Source organism: Dromaius novaehollandiae, chromosome 8, assembly GCF_036370855.1.
Source record: "Dromaius novaehollandiae isolate bDroNov1 chromosome 8, bDroNov1.hap1, whole genome shotgun sequence".
NCBI lineage: Eukaryota > Metazoa > Chordata > Aves > Casuariiformes > Dromaiidae > Dromaius > Dromaius novaehollandiae.
The window spans coordinates 20,782,757-20,806,264 of NC_088105.1; the positions used below are offsets into that span (position 1 = coordinate 20,782,757).

General features: G+C 38.7%; 1 protein-coding gene across 1 annotated transcript in view; it reads right to left on the reverse strand.

Annotated features, from left to right (window-relative positions):
* PLPPR4 (phospholipid phosphatase related 4) overlaps positions 1–23,508 on the reverse strand; it is a 32,522-nt gene that overhangs the window by 7,519 nt on the left and 1,495 nt on the right. Inside the window, exons 2-5 of the mRNA XM_026094226.2 lie at positions 9,508–9,693; positions 6,765–6,894; positions 5,207–5,402; positions 652–709 (exon numbers count right to left, since the gene is read on the reverse strand). Of these exons, the coding sequence (XP_025950011.2) occupies positions 652–709; positions 5,207–5,402; positions 6,765–6,894; positions 9,508–9,693 (570 nt within the window). The remainder of the gene's footprint in view (positions 1–651; positions 710–5,206; positions 5,403–6,764; positions 6,895–9,507; positions 9,694–23,508) is intronic.

Sequence of the window (23,508 nt, forward strand, 5' to 3'; positions counted from 1 at the left end):
CCTTTTCTTTTTCTTTCAAATAAGGAGTCACTCATACAAACACGGGACGCTGAACTGCAGAAATGTCATTGGTCAGAGGTAGGAAATAAGCTGTGATCCCTGCAGCATGTCCTACTATTCCCTGCTAGTTACTGCTGTTTTCTATTCACTTGCTCTGCAGTAGCACCTTGGAGGCCTTTGGAAGTGGTTGTGCCATTTCATCCATGCTGCAATTCTATGGAAGTCAAATGAAACTAGATCACATAAATGTTTGTTTCTTAAAGTTTAAAACAGTGAGTGAAGTGAAGACAGCAATAAAAAGGCAGAACATATAAAGATTCATTTGAATGGTAAACTAAAAGATCACCCTATAAAACAGGTAAGCATTATATGTGAATAACGTGAAGTATTAAATACACTTTAATATTACACTCCACTACAACAGATAATGTTGCTTCTTAACAAAGAGTGTGAACCAGTTATACCCTTACTGTATTCTTAGTAGACCTGCTTTTCTTTTAGCTGTTAGTAATTTCAATTTTGCTGTCAAACGGACAGGATAAGAACTTATATCCTTACAACATTAGCTAACACACCACTTTACAATATACAGCAAATGACATTCTGACTTTTCTCTTGTATAAATGAAAATGAACAAAGTTGATTACTCACCGAAATGTACACAGCTGCAAAGGCTGCCAGGGTGGCATGTTGAGAAGGGAACGACTTTCTGCCAAGGAAGGACACTAAAATTATGCTTCTCAGTTCAAAAACACTGTACTAGTGTTCACTTGAAAAAAACATTGGGTGGTACAGTCATTTTCAGCTTACACATCCTAAGCAATATATCCTTAACACTTCATCTCTAAATTTCTTTTCTGTATTCTGGAGAAAGGACCAAAGTTAATAAAATGACTTTTTTTGGATTAAATATTCAACATAAAAGTCTTTTTGTGAAATAACAGAGTGTGAATGAACTAAAGACTGGATGTTTGATTTTAAGAGAGCAATTTCTATAAATAAATTTCTGTAATATTTTTTTCAGTAAGTACCTAGTTATACAACTTCTTTAATGCAGGAACCTGGATCTTATGATTGTTCTCACTGACTTCACTGGGGCTCTTTTCAATGGGAGGACTCATCAGCTATATATACAACTTTGATAATCAGGCCTTAACTTCAGCAACTGAAATAGTATGAAAAATGAAGACTGATGATAGGGAAAATAAAGATTTTTTTTTCCCAATTGCGTAAGTAGGTCTACAGACCTCTTATAATCTGAAGGCTTAAGATCTGCAGCACCCCTTTGCCCCTTGAAATGTCTCCCACTGGCAACATGGAGATTACTGCGTAATCTGTGTGACTTAGGCTTTGTGCCCTGCTTTTTTCTGTAATAATGGGGGTATGACAGGGCACTGAGAGAGAGGCATCCTTATTTGCTATGTCTTCATGTTTATTTTTTACAAATTTTCTGACTTTCTCACCTGGTAGGTGTGAATGGAGTGCAATAACTTGGAGAGGGCATTTTAAGAGTTAGGAAGCCCCTTCCTGAGGTGCAGATCAAGAGGGCAAATGAAAATATGTCAAATCTGTATGAGACAATAGGCAAAATCAAGGTATATTCGTGAAATTGTTGAGGGCTTTCTGCTCCCACTGAAGAGCTGGGGAGTTGAATGATCTAGACTGCTTGAACAGTCATTTAGCTTCTCAGATGGGTTTTGCTGCCCAAACTGGGCTTCATGTTCCTACAGCTGTTCTGCTAGCAGCACCTAAGTTAACTAGTTTAAAATAGCAGGGACTGACATGCAGTCCTTTGCCCTTAGACAAAGGCATCGTTTTTCCACAAAGCAGCAGCATCTGCACTCTAAATTTCTTCCGTATGCATTTTACGTTGTCTGTTCTAAATAATTCACTGGCAATTAAATGTGTGCATGTAGTTCAGCGTGAACACCATGCTGCTGACCTGAATTCGAGCCCATGGCTCCAGCAGGTCCTTGACTCTGTCCAAGTTGAAATCAGCATGATTCCTTTTCATTACTAAAGAAAGAGATCTAAATCTTTCAGTTTTTTTATATCTGAACAAACCTTTCACAATGGAATCCACAGGGACCAAGTTCAGGGTTGAGGACAGGAAGCTAAAGACATGAAATGTAAATGTTTATAATGACTAATCAGCTCCTCTCCCCTGTGCGGGTTTTAGTGTAAGCATAAATCTACTTACAATCTCCGTGGAGCTAATGTGTAGATTTGATTCTGTGAATTTTAGTTCCATTCAGAACTTAAGGTTAATTTGACAGCACTTCTGTGGTATATAAGGTGTGTCACTATGCAACACTTAATTTTCTATTTATTCTACTTTCTATTTACATGCTTTCAGGGCAAGCACAGCATGTTACAGAATAAATGCACTCTGTGTGCTCTCTAATGGTGAAATTACTTTTGTTCTTCTCTGTTTGTTATCTATTAATCTAAAATGAAAATAATTAAAGCTAAAAATATATAGCCTTTTTATATGGCTCTATATTAAAAAGGTGAACAGAGTTCTCAGAGAAAACATGCCCTGAACTCAGAAGACAGTGTATCACTCTGCTTATGCTTGAAGATGGGTGGAGGGGGAAGAAAGATGAGAGGGAGTCGTACTGAACAAGAACATCAGAAATGACAGAGGATAGAGAACTCATTGGGGAACTTGATATAAATAGCTGAAAAGGCTTTTTGGAGACATACAGAGGAAAAGATGGACAAAGCAAACCACTGGACATTCAGGGATGTTGCAGAAAGTTAATTCATACAATCAGCTGGATGGTTATGTATTCTTCTCTGTACTTTTCATAGGGGAGCCTAGAGGCAAATTTCTGGAGCCATAGTTTCTGGGAAGTACAAATTAAAAATGAAGACTGTTAGAACAAGTCTTACAAGTTGAAATTGCTAAAGTCAAATTAACCTCCGGGACTGGAGAAGTCATACTATAAACTCCACAGCAAATGATTGAAGGGAGTATTGAAACAGTAAGAAATGCTGACTACTTTGGTATAAGTAGACACAGACATCAGGAAGCAATAATTTATTAAAGCAAAGATGTAATAAAATTTAATTAAGGAGAAACTGAGGGCGGTGCCAGAATATTATAGATCACCAAATGTATCCTCTGTCATGGGAATGAATTAGAGATATCAATATAAGGTCATCTTCGTAAGGAAATATGAACATACAAAAACTGACTGCTTAGACTTCATCCGTTATAACTAATTTAACTGTTTTTTGGAAAGTGATGATATTTAAACTTAGGAGTGACATAGCAATAGACACCATATTAGAGGTTATAATGAAATGAACTGGGATGTAATAATGGAAAATTTTCTGCAAAGACAGATGCCTGCTCACATATAAAGCCACACTGATTTCACTTGGACTCCATGTAGATAGAAGAGACTGCTTGCAAACAGCAGACTTCAATGGCAGTATCCAAGAAACAGCAAATGGCTATGTGAAAAGAGACAGTGAAGTGAAGGCTGACAGTAATTCTGGTGATAACTTTCACCAAATTGTTTGGGCCAAATGAAACTATAATCCTTCATGTCAGCTCTGAATCTTGCCCGCATTTATAAGTTGAAAAGATATAACAAATTAGTCAATGCTAATTACGAGTCTCAGCCTACTGGACACATCTAAGACTAAACACGTCAAACAAGTATGGATCTCCAGACATCTGTGAACTTGATTTGTCCCAATGAAAGGCGTTGGATTACAAGACTTGCTGGAAGGTACTTACAAAGTGAATGATTTTGTGACTCACAAGCATGCCAACCATTGAAATTAATGGAAGAGCAAATAAAGTGGGGGAGAGGTGCCTTAATGTTATAGACAGAACAGCTTAACAACATCGAGGTGACTATAATATCATGAGGTATAAAGTTAAAATGGAAGCTAGCATCTGGGGCTGCATATAGAATAGGAAAGGAGTGCCGAGTTTTAGTGAAGACATGGCAGAAATGATACAATTTCATATGTGCTAATCAGGTACACAGAGAAATTATGTAGCTTAGTCAGAGACAGAAACTGTAAACATTTCAAACACTGTACAATTTTGCTATTTTTTGGGGGGAGCTGGAAATTAAAAAAGCACTACATAGAAAAAAATTTGAAGGACTGCAAAACATTCAAAGGGATGCAATATAAATGACTAATAGACAAGAGAGTTCAACCTTGTGTGAAAAAGATAAGGAAGACAGATACCGTATTCAATGAAGAGAAGACCTTTATGATTTCTCAGTGGGGTAGTACCTATATTTAGGACACATAGTAATAAGGTCCTTGAACTAGGGAGTAGCAGGTGTATATGTGTATATATATATAGAGAGAGATGTATATGTACAACTTACTGACTTAGATCTCTAGATTCCTTGTTTAAATCTATGACCTCTCATCAGTAATTGAGAATTATCACCATTTTATCACATCTAAGTTGTTCAAAATGAGGTATGTAGTCTAGGTTATATTTCAACTTGAATGATATGCAATTTCCCAAACCTGCTATTACAAACAATATTAATTTCTACTGTGGCTGTCTAAGTATGGAGGCTAAAGACTAAATGACCAAGGAGGATGAACCACAAGCTAGGAATCCTGTGAAACCAGAGGCATGTGTTTGGGAACACACACGTTTGCACTGTACTGTCTTTTCTCTGATGAATGAATTTTCTCTATAGCTGTCAGTATCAAAAAATCTAATCAAACACAGAAATGGAGAACAAATAAAGCCAAACAAAACCCAAAACCAAACCTGAAAAACTAAGCCCAAAATGCCAGGACAGTAATGCGTAGTATATAGAGGTCTCCATTATTAAGTACTTGGGTAACTTCTTCCCCTAACCAATATGGAGAACTTATGCAGACCCTACTGGGAAAAGCACTGGAAACAATTATTATAAAATTATTAATTACATTAATAATTGTATAGAAAATTATGTCTCCTCTGAAGGAGAGAAAATAACTAGCTACTCATGACTGGGCTTCCCAATCTGACAGAAAGGCTTCCAAAGCCCACCGTTGGCCTAAAATCTTTATACAGAAAATTGAACATCACTAAAAAGACACATTGTCAGCTTTATTATAAAAAACTGGCAAAACTCATTCAGACTTTAACTAGAAATTAAGTCTTGAAATTAGGACAGAAAATAATAACAAAGAATACTTAAAAATGTACACAGTGAAGGATAAAACCAACCTTCCAGCATTGATAACATTGGCATCAGCTCCAGAGCAAATATCTTCCACAACATAGGAATTCTCTGAGCAGGATACATTTAAGGATGTATAGTTAGGCTTGCAAACAGTCAGGAAATATGGTGCCTGATATCCTGTTGATAGCTGTATAATATCAGTAATAAGAGCAGTAGAACAAAGACCAAACACATGAACACCTAGGAAAGAAATCAGTAGAACTTGTTAACTTTATTATGATCTTCTAAGTGTAAATTGAATGAATTCACTGTGACAAATACTTCAATATGGTGGCTTGTATCACTGGATTTGAGAGGACTTACCTGAAGAATCATTTTTTATGAAATCTTATTACAGAGCTGAATTCTTTAATGTAAAAAAATAAGATTTATTTATGTTTGGAAATCTGAGTTTGTTTTCTTCCAGTTGATAATTAACATTTAGTTTTGATGGTTTGGCATTCTTCAACATCTTTGTACATAAAGTACACTGCACTGGAGCTGCTTCCATTCGGAAAGCAATTTGCTGAGCTGACTCAAGAGCAGCCATTTATATGAGCATATGTGCTCATTCAGTCCTTGGATTTGCCCACTAAAAAGGTGTTTTTAACAACACAGACAGCTGCCTAGTAGTTCACTGCTCTGAGGAGCTGCTCTCTTTTTTACCACCAGAGACTTATCAGCTGGCAATAACCTTGGCTACCTTCACATCTGTGATGTACACATCTGTGATTTCTTGTGTACCAAGTCTTTGCCACTCTTTGCTTTCCTGGTTGTGTAGCTCATAACCTTTTCCGTCACACACTCCAACACTTCCCTGCTTGCCAGCCTATAGAAACCTAGTGTATAGTCCTCCTTGGCTGTCAGCATGCCTGTCCTGTAAGTTGTTTTTGCTCAGGCTGCTCTCTCTAGTGAAAGATTTCTGCAACACAGAAAACCTTTCCCTAGGCCATTCAGGGACAGAGGAACTTAACTGTAAGAGGGGAGCAAAATCCAGTTGCCCTTTCAAATTCAGTTTTAGTAAATATCAATCAAAGGAAAGTAAAGAGAACAATTTGCCATATTCTTCCCTATCATTAGCTTGATGGACTCTAGCCATTTTTCAAGAGGTAGATAAACACGTCCCAGAAAAAGAACATCAAATCTATTGACAGTTTCTGACAAGTTGTTACTGCCATGCTACTCTTGAATACTCTGTTAGCTGGGTTGAGACCTTATAATGCATTGAAGAGATGTGGGAGAAACTACACACTGAAACAATTAAAAGAAAGCCAGCTCAAGGTGGAGGGGGAGGGACGAAAAACAAATGATTCTTTTAGCAACATTGACAGTAGTATAGGAGAGGAAAGGGAAAATGGAGAGTGTAGATGCTGCATTATTGAATATGGGGTTGCTCTGTCATTCCATTTGACAATTTCTTCTCACATTTTTCTGCCAGATGAAGATCTGTGCCAGTAACCACCCTGCACTGTTCTAAAGGGCTATTTCAGAGAAGGAAACTTGCATGATGAAAATTGAATGTACACAGAAGGCTCTTCTTTGTAACTAACATTTGAAACCCACCAACAAATCTGACAGCTCTTCTAAGAAAAGAATTGAAGTTGCATCCTCCTGCATTAATATTGGCCTCTGTTCCAATCCCATTTCTTCTTTTGGACAGGCAACAGTAGAGAATTCCTTCTCCTACCATTATCTGCAATGACAAAGGAGCTGTTAAGTTAAATGAAGCAGTTATTCAGAAGACAGTGATTGAATTTAAAGGGCTGAAATATAATCATAACACAACAAATGTCATCCACTGACAAGTACTTGCTTTTAAAAGATTTGTATCAATATGTAAACATTCACTAATGCAATTTAGCCTGAGTGGGAGCAGGCGAGAAGATGGCACTGAAGCTGAATATAAGTGGCATAAGGTTTTGGAAGGACACCTTTTTTTATTGTATGTTTATAAAGTACTCAGTGGAATGGTGTCCTTGATCTACAGCTGAAATTTGATGCTTCTACACTAAAAGAGTAATAATTAGAAAATCTCTCCTCCAAGGCAATATCTTAGCGCTTCTAAGGTGGTTTTAGCTCTCAGCCTTGGCCTCATGCCTAACAATCCCTAGCAGCTTCTAATTACCTGGCCACCTGATCTTCCTAATTGTTTAATTTGGCCTGGGTTTTAACCAGACCCACAGCAATAGCAAAAGCTCTGTCCTTATATGGCCCTCTGAACACACCAAACAAGAGAGATGATGACTGAAGCCCTAGAGAAGAGCTTAGAATAGAAATAAGGGGGAGACTCTAAATGAAAACAAAATGTTACTTGCTGGAAAGTCTGGAACCAGTCATAAGTTTGCAATTTCAGGTTTGAGTGTTCTTCCTGTTAAATAGTGCAACAACTTGGAAATCTCTATAGGGCTGAATCCAGGCTGTGTTGAAATGTTGAAACGAATGGGGCAGTTATCACCTGTAAGAGGAGATTCACTGTGTCTATCTACAGATGCAGCAGAAAAGTAACATAGGCAATGCGAAAAGCTTACAGTGCATTGAGATGCTAAAACATCTCAATCAGGAAGAATCTGCTATAATTATCCATTAAATTTGTACACATTAAGAGCCCTAGGCTTGGAAGAAGGGAGATACAATGGACAAGCCTAGTCTAACCCTTTCTTATAATATTAACTGCTTGCACTTCTTCTTTCCTAGAAAAACTGAAGTAGTGTAGGTAGTCCCATTACATGGAAAAGTCAGTGATAAGGGATATTTAAGGAATTTTATTAGATGACAACTACAGTCACTATTATCTGTCTCCATGTGGTCATTTTACAGATGAAACTTTACCACTAGAAATCATCAGTATTTTAAATTTAAAAAACTGAGAAACTTAAATAGCTTTTTGCCAAACTCTAGGGAATGTCTGGCATAAGGAGAAACACCAGAACGGTAGATTAGCTTGTGTGACAGAGGAGAAAATAGGGAAAGAGCAAGGCCTATGACAGGAGGAAAATTCAGAGGCTGGTATTTCCATGGAAACAGGCTGCCACAGTAGGGGAGGCAGTAGGACCGTCTGATAAGAGTCAGCAGCGACTTTCTCTCAGTATTTGGTGTTGGCTTCAAGTGTCTCTATCTGGAGCACTGTAACTCTTAGGTTCTAGTTCCTAAGCAAGTACAATTTTCAGTCTGACAGTTATGCAAAACCATTCAAAATGGCTTCCAAAGGAACCAAAATCAAACACAGTAAGAAGAGTTCAGTTTAAAAAAAAGAAGAACAACAAAACATGTTGGTGACTGTAGGGAGGACAGTGGTTGATGATTTTCACATGGGCATCACATTTTAGGGATTTTATAAAATTGGCCACTGGCATGAAGGAATGAACTGGTTGCATTCAAGGGAATTCAGTGGAGTTAGCAGCAGGGATGCATTTGTAGTTGGCCTTGTGGAGGTGTCCAAGTGAGGAGCACAGTCACTGCGGTCATGGGAGAGCAGAGACCCTTTCAGAAGATTGATTCAGATTTTAGGTGCCTGGAATCACCTGCTGGAGGTGACTTTCTCTCTCCACTGGCCGAAGAGGAGTGGTGTGAGAATAATGCTCCTAGCTGAGATGCCTAAAGTCAGGTGCAGTGAATCCCTTGTAGGATATACAAAGGTAAAGTCTTTGGATTTCATTTAAACTTGACACAGCAATTCCAGCAGGGAACTATACTTATCTTACTTATATATCAGACATTTTATTTCACTTACTATAGTGTCCAAACTGCTCATATTCTGACAGGAAGTTTCTGTTCTGCTAAAATCATGTTCTCCCTCTGGATGAGCCATTAAATCAGTTTACTTTTTGCCTGCTTTTAGTGACTGATTAACTCACAATTTAGAAGAGTCCTTGTGCTGTTCTGGAAAGCATAACAGTACCACTGACAACACCAGTACAACTTCTCACTGAAAAAAGCTAGTTCCAAAGAAAGTGGCATGTTCAGGGCTGTAAATGAAAGGCTCCCATTTCCAGCAAAATCTTGAATTTATGGTGTATCTCAGAGTATGGAGATGTCCTGTCTGTAAATAGCTCACAGGGTTGTTTCTCCACTTTGATGCCCACAATCCGGGCAGCGTGAGTGGAACAGGTGTTACAGGGAAAGTTTTAACGAGGGTATCATTTTTCTGCTACAAAAGAATAAAAGTTGAGGTTAAAATTCTACGGAAAGGTAATGAGCCTGGATGATGCTCTGTAACCTAACTGAAGCCAAAGGAGCTACCTTTCTTTATGCCAGCTGAAGCTCCATTCAAAATCTTTAATAAGTGACAGTGGCACCTCAAACTTACCGTAATTGAAGGTCCAGCAAAAACCAAACTAAGCAACATCAAGAAGGGAACAGCCTCTTGTGTAGGTTCAATGTATGGCATACTCAGACTCTTGTCATAGCAATTAAATCCAGAGTGAACTGGCTTGAAGACATCAGTAAGTTCAAGAAAATAGAGGCTAACGACAGAAGATGCCAATATTGGCAACTAGGAAGAGAAGAAAGCAACAAATTACTTTTCAGAAATGGAATAGCAATGCTTTTGCAAAGACAGCAAAGTCTATTAATCTCTGCAAAGTTTGTTATTTACATCCCACTACTGCTTGTTATATCCATTTTACCATCTTTAAATAATTAATTCTCTAGACGCATGATACTATTGAGTTGATATCAGGTAACCCTGTTGTCAACTGAGCTAGTCAAAATACCTGATCCAATCTTCAACCCACATAATTTAGCCTTTCTATCTATGAATCATTCATGGGCAGACCCTGATTTTTTTTCAAATGGATGTTTGAGAACTGCAATCTCCCATGAGTGGCCATGGCACTCTGCTGTTCATCATCACCCTTTGTTTGGGCCGTTAGCAGCTCTCTGTCATATATATGACAGTTTTTATAGCCAAGCCAACTGGATTTAAATTTCAAAGTAACATTTAATGAAAAAAAATATCCAGGGCTTCCCTGGAATCTATGATATATGTGATAATATAGTGTATTGCCTTCACCTGTTCATTTTTGTAATTCTGCCAAAAAAGCAATAAATTTTGGCAAGATTCAATCTGCATAGAATCACAATGATTATGGTTCACAATTCTTTTATCTTCTAGGTATTTTAGTGATTTTACCCTTCACAATTACTTCCATTAATTTATTAAGAGAGAAATTAGCCCCTCTGGGATTAAACTCACCTCAGCTTGCCACCAGCTCTGGGAAGCACAGATTGTGCCAATAGGTCTCCGTGGAAGGAAGTCATTCAAGGGAAACAATAGCAAAGGAGACCTTCTGCAGCCACTGGTTTACAATGGAGTAGACAAGGCAGCACTGCCCCTGTGTGTAGTGGGGCATTCAGGGAGAACCAGTAGCTTATGATAGTTCCCTGCATCCTCTTACCAAAGGTCTAGTAAATTCTCAAGTAAGTTTTTGTTTTTTATTTCCCAGAGTCCTCACTGAAGAAGGCCACATTACAGTCACTGCCTGCTTCTCCACTGGGATGCAATGACTCCCTGCCTATGTCCCTGCTGCCACAAAGGTACCTATAGATAATGGAATGTTACCTGCGCATCTTCTCCCCCTCCCTGCCTCTTTTTAGGATGGTTACCACATAAACTTTTCCCCACTTTTAACTGCAGCTGAAAAGCACAAGCTTGCAATTACTAAATAGACTTGCCTAGATTGATAACATTGTACTATATAATATATACATTTGTATTATTATGCATAATAAATTACAACCTATAATAAACATATACAATATATAATATATATAATGTAAAATATTCATTATATATTATAATATGAATACTGTATATTATATAATATATATTTATAATATATTGGATTAATTGTATAAAACTTAACTAATTTGAATCATGCTTCCTGCCCATCAGAGGAAAAGGTCATATTCTTTAGCTGGATGCATTACTTAATATTACTTCTCACTTCATGCTGGATGCAGTCCCTATTGACTGTAACGCATCCATGCACAATCAGTCAACAAGGGTAGACTGTTTCTCGTCATTATATAGAAGTGTAGGGATCAAAGAGGACTTGACTACTCGGGGAATAATGAAGATTGTTCCTTCTTAATGTCCGTGGGTACACTGTGAACTCAGTTGTGGCACTGCCTGCCCTTCTCCCTGCAGCTGCCCTGCTGCCCTGGAGGTGTCTGGGCCACGAGGTCCCCCCCGAGGGCTGGTAGGGTGCACTGCTCCCCCGTGCACGGGCGGCTTGGGGAGGGAGGGAGTCTCCACCATTCCTGCTGGGCACTGAAATTCTGCACAACATTTGAACTCGTGCATATCACAACTTCACTTCTGCACAGCATTTAACTACTGAGGCATTTGCAACATCTTTTATCATTAATTATCTGAAAGTCATACCTAAGCGATTTAGCTGGGGTTCAGATCCCATGGGGCAAAGCCTCTTACAGCAAGACACAAACCTATTCCAATGAGCTAAATGGACAAGATGAGCAAAGGGTCTGTTACCCTTCTTTTCAGAAATTATGTCCTTTTATCCAGATGTCCCCAAAGGTCTGTTTCCTGGGATGGACACATAAACCAGGAAGACTCATGGGACACTTTGCACTCAGAGTTTCTTCTCCATTGTGTATCTTTCCATTTCTCTAATGTCAAGAAAAGAAAAGCCTCTCTGGGAACAACAGGCCCCTGCCTTACCCACAAGTAATTACTCTGATTATGGTATTCTCAGATAAGCAGCTGTTTTAAATGGCAATACCGAACTATCATAAATAGGTCATATTTCAAGCGATATTTCATTGTGAGTTCTTATAATAGAAGATGTGGTTAACTTTCATTTTTAAAAATGGCTGTTTGTGTTAACTATAATTTTATTGTTAACTATAAAACAAGGAATGATGAAAATTGCATTTCACTGTCTTATGGCTCCTCTGAGCTGTGCACTACAGGACTACCATATTATTTCTGACTATAATTACCCATTCCCCTAAAAGAAAAGAAATAATTCTAAAGGACTGTGAATCCCCAACATAACTGCTTACAATACTAATGAATAGGTTTATACTCAATTTGCTATATACAGTATGTCAGATCCCACAGGACTTTTTTCTTCATACCTTTTAAAAATACAAATATAAAATGTATCTTCAAAAGGCTAAAGAAAAGCAAATGCTTTTACAATCTTCTAAAGATTGTAAGTGGCTATTTAATATATGAATATTTATTGAGTGTTCTGCTTAAGGCAGCAGTAGCTCTATAATTATAGACTTTAGCTCACAACACCTTGAAAATGTCAAACGTAATTAGATGGTATAATGTGTATTGTTTTAATTACAAAGTGGAATAGGAATTTTCCTATTCCTAATTAGAATAATAAACCCACCAACATCAGCTTACATATCTTGACTAATAAGTTTTTATGCTCTTGCTTCCTTAGCTGGCTAATGGAGAAAGATTCTTGTTTAGCCTGTAACTTAGACCTGAAAATGTAGAATCTGACCCATTTGGGTCACACAGAGACTTTGAATCAGAACCATAAGCAAAGCTGCTGGAAAGTTTTGATTTGGGGTTTATGTATTTACAAAAAGGATTTTTTTTCTTTTTCCTCCTGTTTTTATAACTGTAAGTTGAGAGCCTTTTTTAAGCCACAGGACTGTGTTATTAATATAGGTAGAATTCATATTGCAAAGATCTTGCTGCATTGAGCTACGTATTGTCCAAGCATGAGAAAAGATGATCTGTATTCCCAAAGATGAAACAAGGACGAAAATCATCCTCAACAAGGATGGAAATACCTAGAGATCTTGTAAGAAGAACAATAAAAGGTGAAAGCCTCTGTTTTTTACATATTGCAGGACAAAGCAAAAGAGCATCCATTAGCCAGGAGAGATTTACCTCTGTGAAGCTATGGAATATGTAACAAATCTTCCTCAGGGCCAAGAGCCACAAGATGTATATTGCGCACTGCAGATTGCTGAAAAAAGGGACGGCTCTGAGAGCAGTTCTGAGGTGGGAGATAAGGTTATCATCACACCACTGCTGGACAGACTGTGCTCAGTCCTGGGGCCATTTTGGGGTGCTGGCTTTGGTAATTCCTCTTTGTGTACTTGTGAGGATTAAGATTATCCAGGAGCCACCATGCCAGCACAGTTCATTGACAGTCATCTGGTATAGCCTACACCTGGGCCATGCTGGGCCTGCTCAGGACTGTGAAATTTCCATATGATTAGTTTTCCATGACTTTGAATGCATGAAAAGAGGAATCTGTAGACCTGTAGCCCAGTAAATACAGTATTGCCATATCTAGTTAATAGGCCACAGACTTTGTACTGAGTTTGCAAGGCCTCAGGACTGAGGATTGTCAAACATGCTTTTTCTGAACTTGTCTTGATCTGCCAGGAGAATGGTTTTTATTTGATTTAGCTGTTAACAGCAATTTTTCTAAAGATCAGGAGGCTATGTCTAATTTGTTTTACTTTCCCATATCTTTGTATGGTACAACTCTATGATTTTTATGTAGATAGTAGTAACAGCTACTGATTCTGTGTGGAATGAGATATTTGTGACTCTAATGTAATGCAAGAATACAGGCCTGATATGACAGCAGAGGCCTTACAAATGGGGACACAGGATGCAGTGTAGAGGAGTACATGCATGGGATGATAAGGGATGGGGCATAAGCTGGCACTGGAGGCCCTAAGACTATAAAGAACTCACCACTAGTCAGTTAAAGAAACTCAGACCTGCAGCTGCACAAAACTGATTTTAGGGGTAACAAAGAATATAAACAAGAAGTATCCAAGATATATAAACTACACCACATACAGTAAATTGGAGTGTAATGTGAACTGGCAAACCAATAATGAAAGAGCAAGGCACAAAAACACGTTAGCAAACATAAAAATGAATCCAAGTAAATCCTAGAGTGAGGAAGCAATCACCAGCCTCATCACACTGCTTCCAACGAAGGATCTGGGATGCTAATGACTTGCTGTACTCCCCTACCAGCCATCAACATTAGGACCTTGAGGGGCAGCGAAAAGGTGAGTGTAACACTAGGAAAAGGGATAGATACCAAAAAAGTGTGTGTATAACAATTTTAGCTATTGTTATTGATGAGACTTCTTCTGTATAGTAATATTCTTTACATTTTTTAAATTTTCCTGTGATAATTAGACCAGGACTAATAATAATTCTTTGATCAGACTGTCAAGATTTCAATTATACTAACAATAAATTCCTAGCTTTATATATATATATTCCTTTTTTTTTGCCCGGAACAAGATTTTGGGCATAACAAGCCAAGCAGCTATCATTCTTCACTGTGTGCCATTAGGAACAGCATTAATTGTCCTCTACTTCTTCAGATACTGATATTACTATTCTTACTACCTCAGGTCTGGCAGGGGGAGGTCAAGCCACAGTGGAAAAATCCTGTTACTGGAGTGGATGGAAACCTAAATAGCAGAAAGTTGTCCTTTGGACAGCTCAGAATCTCGGTCACTGACTTTTACCTCTGGCCTTCCGCCAGCTACACACCCCGTTGTTCTGAGTGAAACACTGAACCCCTTGCTCTGGAGTTAAAATGTAGGACCTTTAACTTTACCACCCCACAGCGTCTCTGCAGAGCCCTACATTTCTAATTCAAGGTGCTCACTCCTCCTGGAGAATTTCCAAATTATCAAAGCTTCCCTAAAACTACACTTGCTCTGCAGGCAACATTTACAGGCAAGTCAGTAGCAACCAAATACTGATGGTTTTCTAAATAACACCATGGAGATAGTGAGGCTCAAACCAACACAAAGGCAACAAATAAGCCCATGCAATTTCTTTATTATTTCGAAAGAATATGCAATCTGATACACATAAGCACTGCAAAACTCTATGAAAATCACAGCTTCTATAAATTCCCTTTCTCTAAAACTGTACGCTGGTAGTTACACATCTGATACTTACATTTGCTAGTATTTAACTTAGCAAAGAGTCCATATTTATCTTCAAGTGAGTAACATCTTAAAATCCATGGGCTCTGCGAGAGTGCAGCCCCAGTGTCACATACTCAAGTAAAACATCTGAACCTCTGTTTTGCAAGAGGCAGTTATGTGACCTCTCTCTGTTTTGCTACAATGCAGTACAGGCTTTATCTTTTCTCAGTGAACTCATATCCAGATCCTGTGCTGTAAAACACTACTGTTGTTGTATTGCGCTGTGCTGGTGGCTACCAGCAGACAGTCTTTAAATATGGGCTAGAAAAGCAATTAACCTGGGTTATATTTCACTCAGGCTAAATGAGGGAAAAGTGAATTGCCTCTTGTGCAATCATAGTTAAATACTGAAGTCACTGCTCAGTGCACAAGGCAGAATGGCTTGAGTGGTTTTCCTGGAGACTGGCTGCAAATACAAAGACCATGGAATTGGTTTGTTTTACCTGCCTGTATATGAAATAATAAGATAGGCAGAGAAAGAGAGAAGCAGTATGTATATGTAGCTTTCAGAGGAAGCCAAGACACAATCTACCAGATGCAGAATAAAGACAGCATGACTATCCCGCATGTTGAGAAGGGTTAATGGAAGTCTGATAGGCTATTTGGAGAACAGATTGTTTATAATTGGAAACAATTTTTTTCTTATTTTTAGACTTCGATGGGGAACCAGGCTGGCCAAGTACTGGAGGCCAAGAAACTGTTAGATCTTTAGGCTGTTCTGCAACCCTTCCACAGCAGGCAAGGAGTTCCTGAGCATTGGAGCTGCCTCCTGGTGTTTCTCCTGTCTTCTGGGAATCAGGGAATCTTTGTAAACAAGTAAGCAAATAAACACAACTGCCTCAAAGAGATAGCTAATGAATGCCATCAGTTTATCCTCATGGAAACAATTTCAGCCAAGTGCTTGGGAGGACTATTTAATAATTATGTTGTGTTAGCACTGCCAGGCCATAGCATTGTGATAGAGTCTATTAAAATGTATCACAAATGTCTCATAAATGTCAGTCCTCATGCCAAGGAATTCATGGTCTAACAGACAAGGCACAACAGATGGATGAGACAAAAAAGAGGCCTGTGGTGGGCTGGAGGAGACAAGGTATTCCTATTCTTAGCCAACTACTAACAGCAATTACAGGTTTCAACTGCCGTAGCTGTTGTCCTGTTACACTCTGCTGTGTGCTTCACTAAAGACAGGAGGAGAGACTGGAAGGAGAACAGGTCTCTCTTATTCTGACTGGAATGAGGTCATGACTATGATGTCTGAACACCTTCCAGGAACAGGGTAAGCAGAAGAAATGGTACCTTTCATACCTGACTGTTTTCTATTCCGCCCCTATGAAGTAATATTTGCATTGTGATTATGTGAACATGAATGTTGTATTACATACTTCTCTTGTGAAGATTAGTGGTGAAAAGTTGGCAGGGTTCCTGTTAACTTCAGCAGGGATTTGAATTCATTCTTGGTTTGGAAAGTATTGCTAAATACTTTGAAATATACAAAGACATGGGAATGATACAACCTAAGGTAATCACAAATGTTTATGACATTTTGCTAAAAGATGTCTGTAGAAAAATTAGAGACTGAACTGCAGTGCATTCCAGAAATTATTTTGTCTTGCTGTTATTTTCTTATATCTAAGTAATTACCCAGCCCGGTTATGAAACCTAATGCTAATGACAGAGAGTTGAAGCATCCAAGTTCTGGGTGCTCTTCAGAGTCTCTGATTAATACAAGATACCAGATTTCTTTCATGCACTGCCATTTGCAAGAATGGGACTTGATTCCAAACTTGCTCTAGTGGGACCAAAGTCAGTTCTTGGCAATGCATTTGAACTAACTTTAAAATGAAAGATTTGATTATAGTGTTTACATGCAGGAAATGTCTCTCTCTGATCAACAGTCATGTGCACTAACATACAGGTTACTGATGGATAGCAAAGGCTGCAGCTGTCACACATTTCAGACTGGTCCTATTCCCGTTTTCAAAACTGATATACATTTTATTACTGGAGACAGACCATGATTTTGCAGATTATTCCATGTGGGGTACACACTGACACTTGTGCAAGACTGGGCTCTCTTCATGGCAGCAATATTATGACTTTAAATAGAATTAATTAAAGATGAAAACAAATGTTCCTGCATCCTTTTATTGGACCCTTGGGGGCCAGCTATATTAAACAGATGGAACGTAGCAGAAAGGACAGGAGTATTTGTTTTGCTCTCCTCACTATTAGCTCAAATCTGCCTGTTGCAGCAGTAGGGAGATTGTTTGCTTGCTGCTCTGAATTCATTGCTCAGAGCTCCATTTGCAGCCATCTTCATGACGGGGGGGAGGGAAGGACCCAGTTCTGATTCTGTCCAAGCTTACCCAAATGCTGCCATTTTCTCTTGCCTTCTACAATCTGTGGGCTCTCCCACAGGGTCCTCACGGCCATACCAGTGCTGGGCCCTCGCCCTTGGTGAGACTGCTCAAGTTTACTTGCATTGCAAACTGTGCTATCATGAGGACTTTTAAGAGATGGTACAGGATGGATGTAGAGTGGGGGACCTGCCATCTTCCCCTGCTTGTTTTAAAAGAATAGTCAGGTTTGTAGATACATTTGTTTTGTTTTAAACTGAATTCTTAAACCCCTCATGCTTGAAAGAGAAGCCATACTCTGAAATTTGAGTCTATATGAAGGGGTTTTTTTGTTTGGTTTTTTTTGGTTTCTTTTTTACTTTTCTCTCTGAACTCCAGTTTCTGCTTCTTCTTGCACCTTTTCTGGATGCAGGTTTTATCTGGCCCAAGGCTGTAAGGAACTGGGCTTTTCTGTAAAGGATTTTTACCTCACCATTGTCTAAGTTTTGTGGAAACTAATTGCAGAGATATGACGTGATGGTCAGATTTAACTCTACTGAATTTAATTTGAACTCCCAATTTGGAGTCCCAGGCGCCATAGAAATCTATTATCATTACCATTTTTGTAGAATTAAATTATTCCTAATTCCAGCATTGATTTTAGAGTTTAATTGAATTGTTCTGCTACTGCCAATTAGACTGTAGCTTTAGAAATACAACAGATATCTTAGTATAACTCCTCAAACATCTTGATCTTTTGTCAAATCTTAAAGCAAAACCTCTTACTATGTATAAGACCAAAACAATGTATATGATATGTAAGTGATGAAATTCCTATTTATTTCCAGAAATCTCAAGCTCATGCTGAATGCATAACAATCCTAAAAGTGCTTATTTGTTTTCATACCTGTGTAAAAAGTAGCAATTACACAGAGAGAAATCAAGAAAATAAAAATGGTTAACAATAGTTAACAAAACTATTTTAAGGCAAGAATAATCTAAAAATACTTCTAAGAGATTTCAATTTAATTAAGAACATGTGCTTAAATATAAAGCAAACCCTTATGTAGAAATTTTACAACACATGAAGAAATACCATGAACATTTCTTTTTGCTCTGACTTCAAATATAATTGATGATTAATTATATTAATTATGATTACAATTAATTACAATTAATATATTAATTGATGAGTAATTATAATCGATAACTAATTATAAACAATGCAGTTAGGGTTTGCATTGACTGTTGATTATGAGATTTCTGCTGCAAAGTTAGGGTGAATCAAGAAAAGTGATGTTTCAAAAAGATGGTTGTTTTCAGGTCAGAGCATTACCAAATTTCAGCTAGAAGTTTACTCAAAACCTATCTGCAGCAGATTGCTAATATCTGTTAATCCCTACAAAATATTACAATTTATTCTGCTCCCCTAAATCCACTGGTTTCCATGCATACCAAAAAACCAGCCAACCAACCCTGGGGTTCCAGCCCTTCTCCAGGAGCTTACTCCCATGCTCTTTTGCAACTTCACCATTCACCAGTTTTCTCTCGTGACAGCCTTAGCACAGTCCTGACCCCTCCCTTGTCATTCCCCTTTTCTGCTCATCTTTTGCTAAAAGTAGTGTGCAGGCTGTACAGCTCTTCTGTACACCTAGAGATGATAGGGAGGATGCAACATTGATGGCTTTGCCAATGAATGGTGTTAGCTGCTTTGAATGAGTAGCAGCCTTCTCAGGCCCACGTTTGCCTCTTACCATTTTGGGGGTGGTCTCTAATGCGCTGTTAGGAATAAAACTGACATCTATCCGCTAGGAGTCAGCCATGGCACAAGGTCAGCTTAATGAGCAGACTGTTAAGTGCATTTCTCTTCTTCCCCCTCCCTCACACATAGCTGACTCTTTTGAGACAAAAAAGCAATGTATGTGGAAAGTATTATACTGTTTCCACAGTCTCCTGCTGCAGTATGGGGATAATTTCAGCTTCTATAGTTTTTTTTCCTCAAGACTAATTTAAGCATAGCAGAAAACATACATATAGAAAAATGTGACTACCTTGTGCCTCCAGGAAACTGTAGTGCAGTTTAGCTCTTACACTAGCATACTAACATCCTGTTCTTAGGAAGACTTAACCCTATAGCCTATTCTCCCCACACTCTTATTCTAATCACTGAACTCCCCTTGGATAGTCATGTCTCTTGCAGTCATGCCTATACATAACTTGCAGGTAACTAAGTGCATAATTTAAATGTGGTGGGTCATGCAGGGCTGAATAGCTGAAAAAAATCCAGATGTGTCTGAGAAGTGGCACTGAGCTACCTAGTGACGTGTACAAACATTTGACATTTCAAACCTATCTCTGTCAGTATATATTAGAAATGAATGGAAATAGTGTGTCTGGTGCTGAGACACAGTGAACAAACACTCTCTACATTGCATTTATTTCAGTGGCAGCTGATGACCTGCTGGAGTCCTACAACAATAACAGATCTTTGTTTTCTGCTAGGACCACTGTCGTGAGAATTCCAGCTCATCTGTGGACCAAAAAAGGTAAGCGGTAAAACCAATACTGAAAGCCATGTTCCCAAATAGTCTGGGCTTGATTAATTCCCATTTGTGCCTTGGAAAGCCTAGGAAGAGAGCTACCTATATCCACATGCATGCATCATACACAGGAGTCTAGAGGACAGGTTGAGGAACAAATTTAAACGTGCAGCGGACATTCTCTCTAAAGTGTCTCCTATCTTAGTCCCTGAAAGTTAAGCAATCAACAGATGAAAACTGTGCCACAGGAACAAAACATTCAGAGGCCAGAGCTTTACCTGGAGAATAAGTGCATCAAGTGACTCAGACTCACAACACCTGGGCTTTTGCATTCCCACATCCTGGGCAGAAGGTGAAGCATTAGTGCCACTGAAGTCAAAGGCAAGATTCATAGTGACTTCTGTAAAACCAGGATTTAAACCAGAAGTTTCTGAAGTGGGAGCATGTGGGTGAAGAAAAACACCCATGGATCTTTAATGAGACAGTTCTTTTGCTTCACCAAGAAAAAAATGTATCTGTCCTGCCTCTGCAAGTGTGCCCATTCTCCCAGGAGCAGAAAGTACATAAACTTGGGAGTTTTCCAGATACATATTTAAAATGTGAGACATCATGCAAATTTCATCTGTAAGTGAATATATTCATGATATACTCTGAATATGCTGAAGAGAAACAGTCAGGTAACAAACAGCAGAACTTCTTCCAGGAATAGCCAATCTCTCTCTCTCAGAGGCTTGTAGACTTTTTACCATGAAAATGAATTTCCAGTAGATCAGAGGGAGTTTGAATTTCCATGGCAAGTTTTGTCTTTCTCAGCTATGAAAATGAAGCTCAGATTATCCACACAGTCTACAAGACCCTAAAAGCCACAAGCATAATTAGAAATAAGATAGGCTAGACTGCCTGGTAGTGCTGATTACTATGCACTTCAGGTGAGCAGTGTGACACATAAAGCAAGCTAAAACTATTCAGCTCTCAGGAGCGCGCTCTGATTATTTTAAAATAACCTCTAACACATACTTTTGATACGTAGGATAAATCATCAAGGTTTTACTTTATGAATCATGGAATTGAAAACATGTTATTAGAAATGTGTTATGATGTATTTCATAATGCTCATTTGTTTGCCTCTGATTGTTTTTAGTTTATGATCCATACATATTTCTCCAGAAGCTTCATTTCTCCTTTTCATTTTTAGATTTCCTTTTTATTTCTGTCTTCTAAAGCTCTTTACTTTTCCTGTGTAAATGAGGAATAGCTCTAGTGAAAACAGTAATCTTAAGAAGGGCATATTGGTTTTATGCTGTAACTTTGTTATTTAAATCTGTTAGTTTGACTTATTCTTAATTTAGACTGAAATCAAATTGAGGCCCAGAGTATTTCCTTTGAAGTTGATCATCAGCTGGCATGCATGCAGTCCACGTAATCATATTTTATCCGCTCTTGGAAGTTCCTGCCGCCAAACATATTTACTAATAAGAGTAGTCTCACTCGTAACATATTTGCAAGTATCATAATAGTGGAAAAACTCAGTGTCAGGGCTGTAAGTATTTGTATGCTGCTAAGTCAAAAGATCAGGTCCTTCTAAAGCAGAGAATCTGTCTTTATTCATTCCGCCTGCCTAAAATATATCAGTTGCAACTGATTTTTTTCTTCCTTAATTGTATAATAGCTTTCATTTGTATAACACAAACACCTCTCCTACTGCTGAATTTCCATTTCCTCCTTGTCCCAAAATTCTTTTTATACTTCTTTCCTTTTGTCTAGTGTTTGAGAGCAAAACCAGCACCATTTTCTAATATATTTTGTAAAAAATTTGCTTTTCCTTTGGCCCAGATCCTCAGTGTGTCGTGATGTACTTAAATGCAAAGCAGAAGTGCCCAGACCCTATTTTTCTTGTTTGAGGGTGCAAAATGATGTTATATGTTGCTTAGCTGCAGTGCAGACTGGGGAGGGACTATTTGCTATAAATGGGACAGGGAAAAATAAAGAAGAGTGAGTGGCAGAAGAAAAAAAACATAAAAGGACTGAAGGCATTTAGAGGAAAGAGGTTGAAAGCCTGTTTCCCATCATTCATTCAACCATATGTTCATGAAATTAAAAGCTTTAAAATAATGTGCTGTTATATAAATTCAGACAGCCTTAGTTAAACTGGCTAAGTTTTGTTTCTAAGTAGTTAACTTTTGTTGGATCTTAGTAGGAACTCACCTCTTGCTTACAAAAGAAATCCATATAACAGAATAATGCCAGTCAACCACACAGGGTGACCCCTCCATCCATTACACTTGGGAATTTCTAATGCCAATAAAATTGACTTTGATTAAATCCCTTTTTATGAGGTACAACTCAATCTCTGGTTCTCCTTGAGCCAGTCACAGTGGAAGTTGAAGTGCTGGTATCCTCCCGTGCTACTAAGCTCTAGGAAGACATTCTCATTAATCCAGTTAGAATTAGTGCCCATGTGGGTGTATGCAAGGTGGATGGACACAAGAAATACAATGTAAGTGTCTCTCTCCAGATACCATCTGAGTTGCTGTCACCCTTTCACCCAGGTGACCTGTATCCTCACTTAGAATGTGGGAAATGGGTTCAAATCCTGCTGCTAATGGGAGAAGACTGATAGCTCACCAAAGACTTTCCTCACCAATGTATGGCCTCAGGTGTATTGCACTGAGTTTTTCCTCTTTGATGTTGTTTTAACTTGTATTGAATACCTAAATGTACATTGGCCCAAGGGGGGCATAAGTCCACAGTTCAATAAATTAGGGCTCACTCCTGGGAGAGAAGGGCTTAGATTCTGGGCTCTGCTCCTGTGAATGAATAATGTCAAAGTCCTAAAAGTTCACTGTGAGCCCTTAGGACTGTGACTCCCTCTCAGTGCAGCTGGCTGCTGAACTCCACCTTCAGTTAGTTAAGGGGTTAAGGGGTTCTGCTGATGTGGCTGTAAATGGTTTACTGAAGATCTCAAAGAGACTACACCAGAGTGGAGAACTTGCATGCTTCATGTGTGAATTGCACACAAAGCTCAGTCTAATCTCTTTGCAGAATCATTTGTCTTAGTCCTTGTAACAGCTACAGGGAGCTTCTAGGGGAACTAGAAGTATGGAATTAATATTACATAAGACAGCTCTTGAACAGCAGGCACACATTTTGTGCTGCTGCTCTGTAATTCACCCATCTTGCTGCAGGCCAAACCACAGCCCACCGAACAGTACTGTTCTCTTGTGTCTTGCAGGATCTCTACAGCAGCGGCCCATGTGAGAATTTCACCCAAGCTGAGTGAGGCCCAGTGATCTCCTTCCTGTTTGGATGCTGAAAGCATGAAAGATGGCCCAGAGAGTGAGGAAGGCTGATGAGACCCTAGCTTTTTTAAGAGCTTCTCCAAGCTTGACGTCTCCCTCCTCTACAAAGCTAACGTAAGTTATGTGGCATAGCAAGTTTCTTCCATCAAAGGGCTTTTCT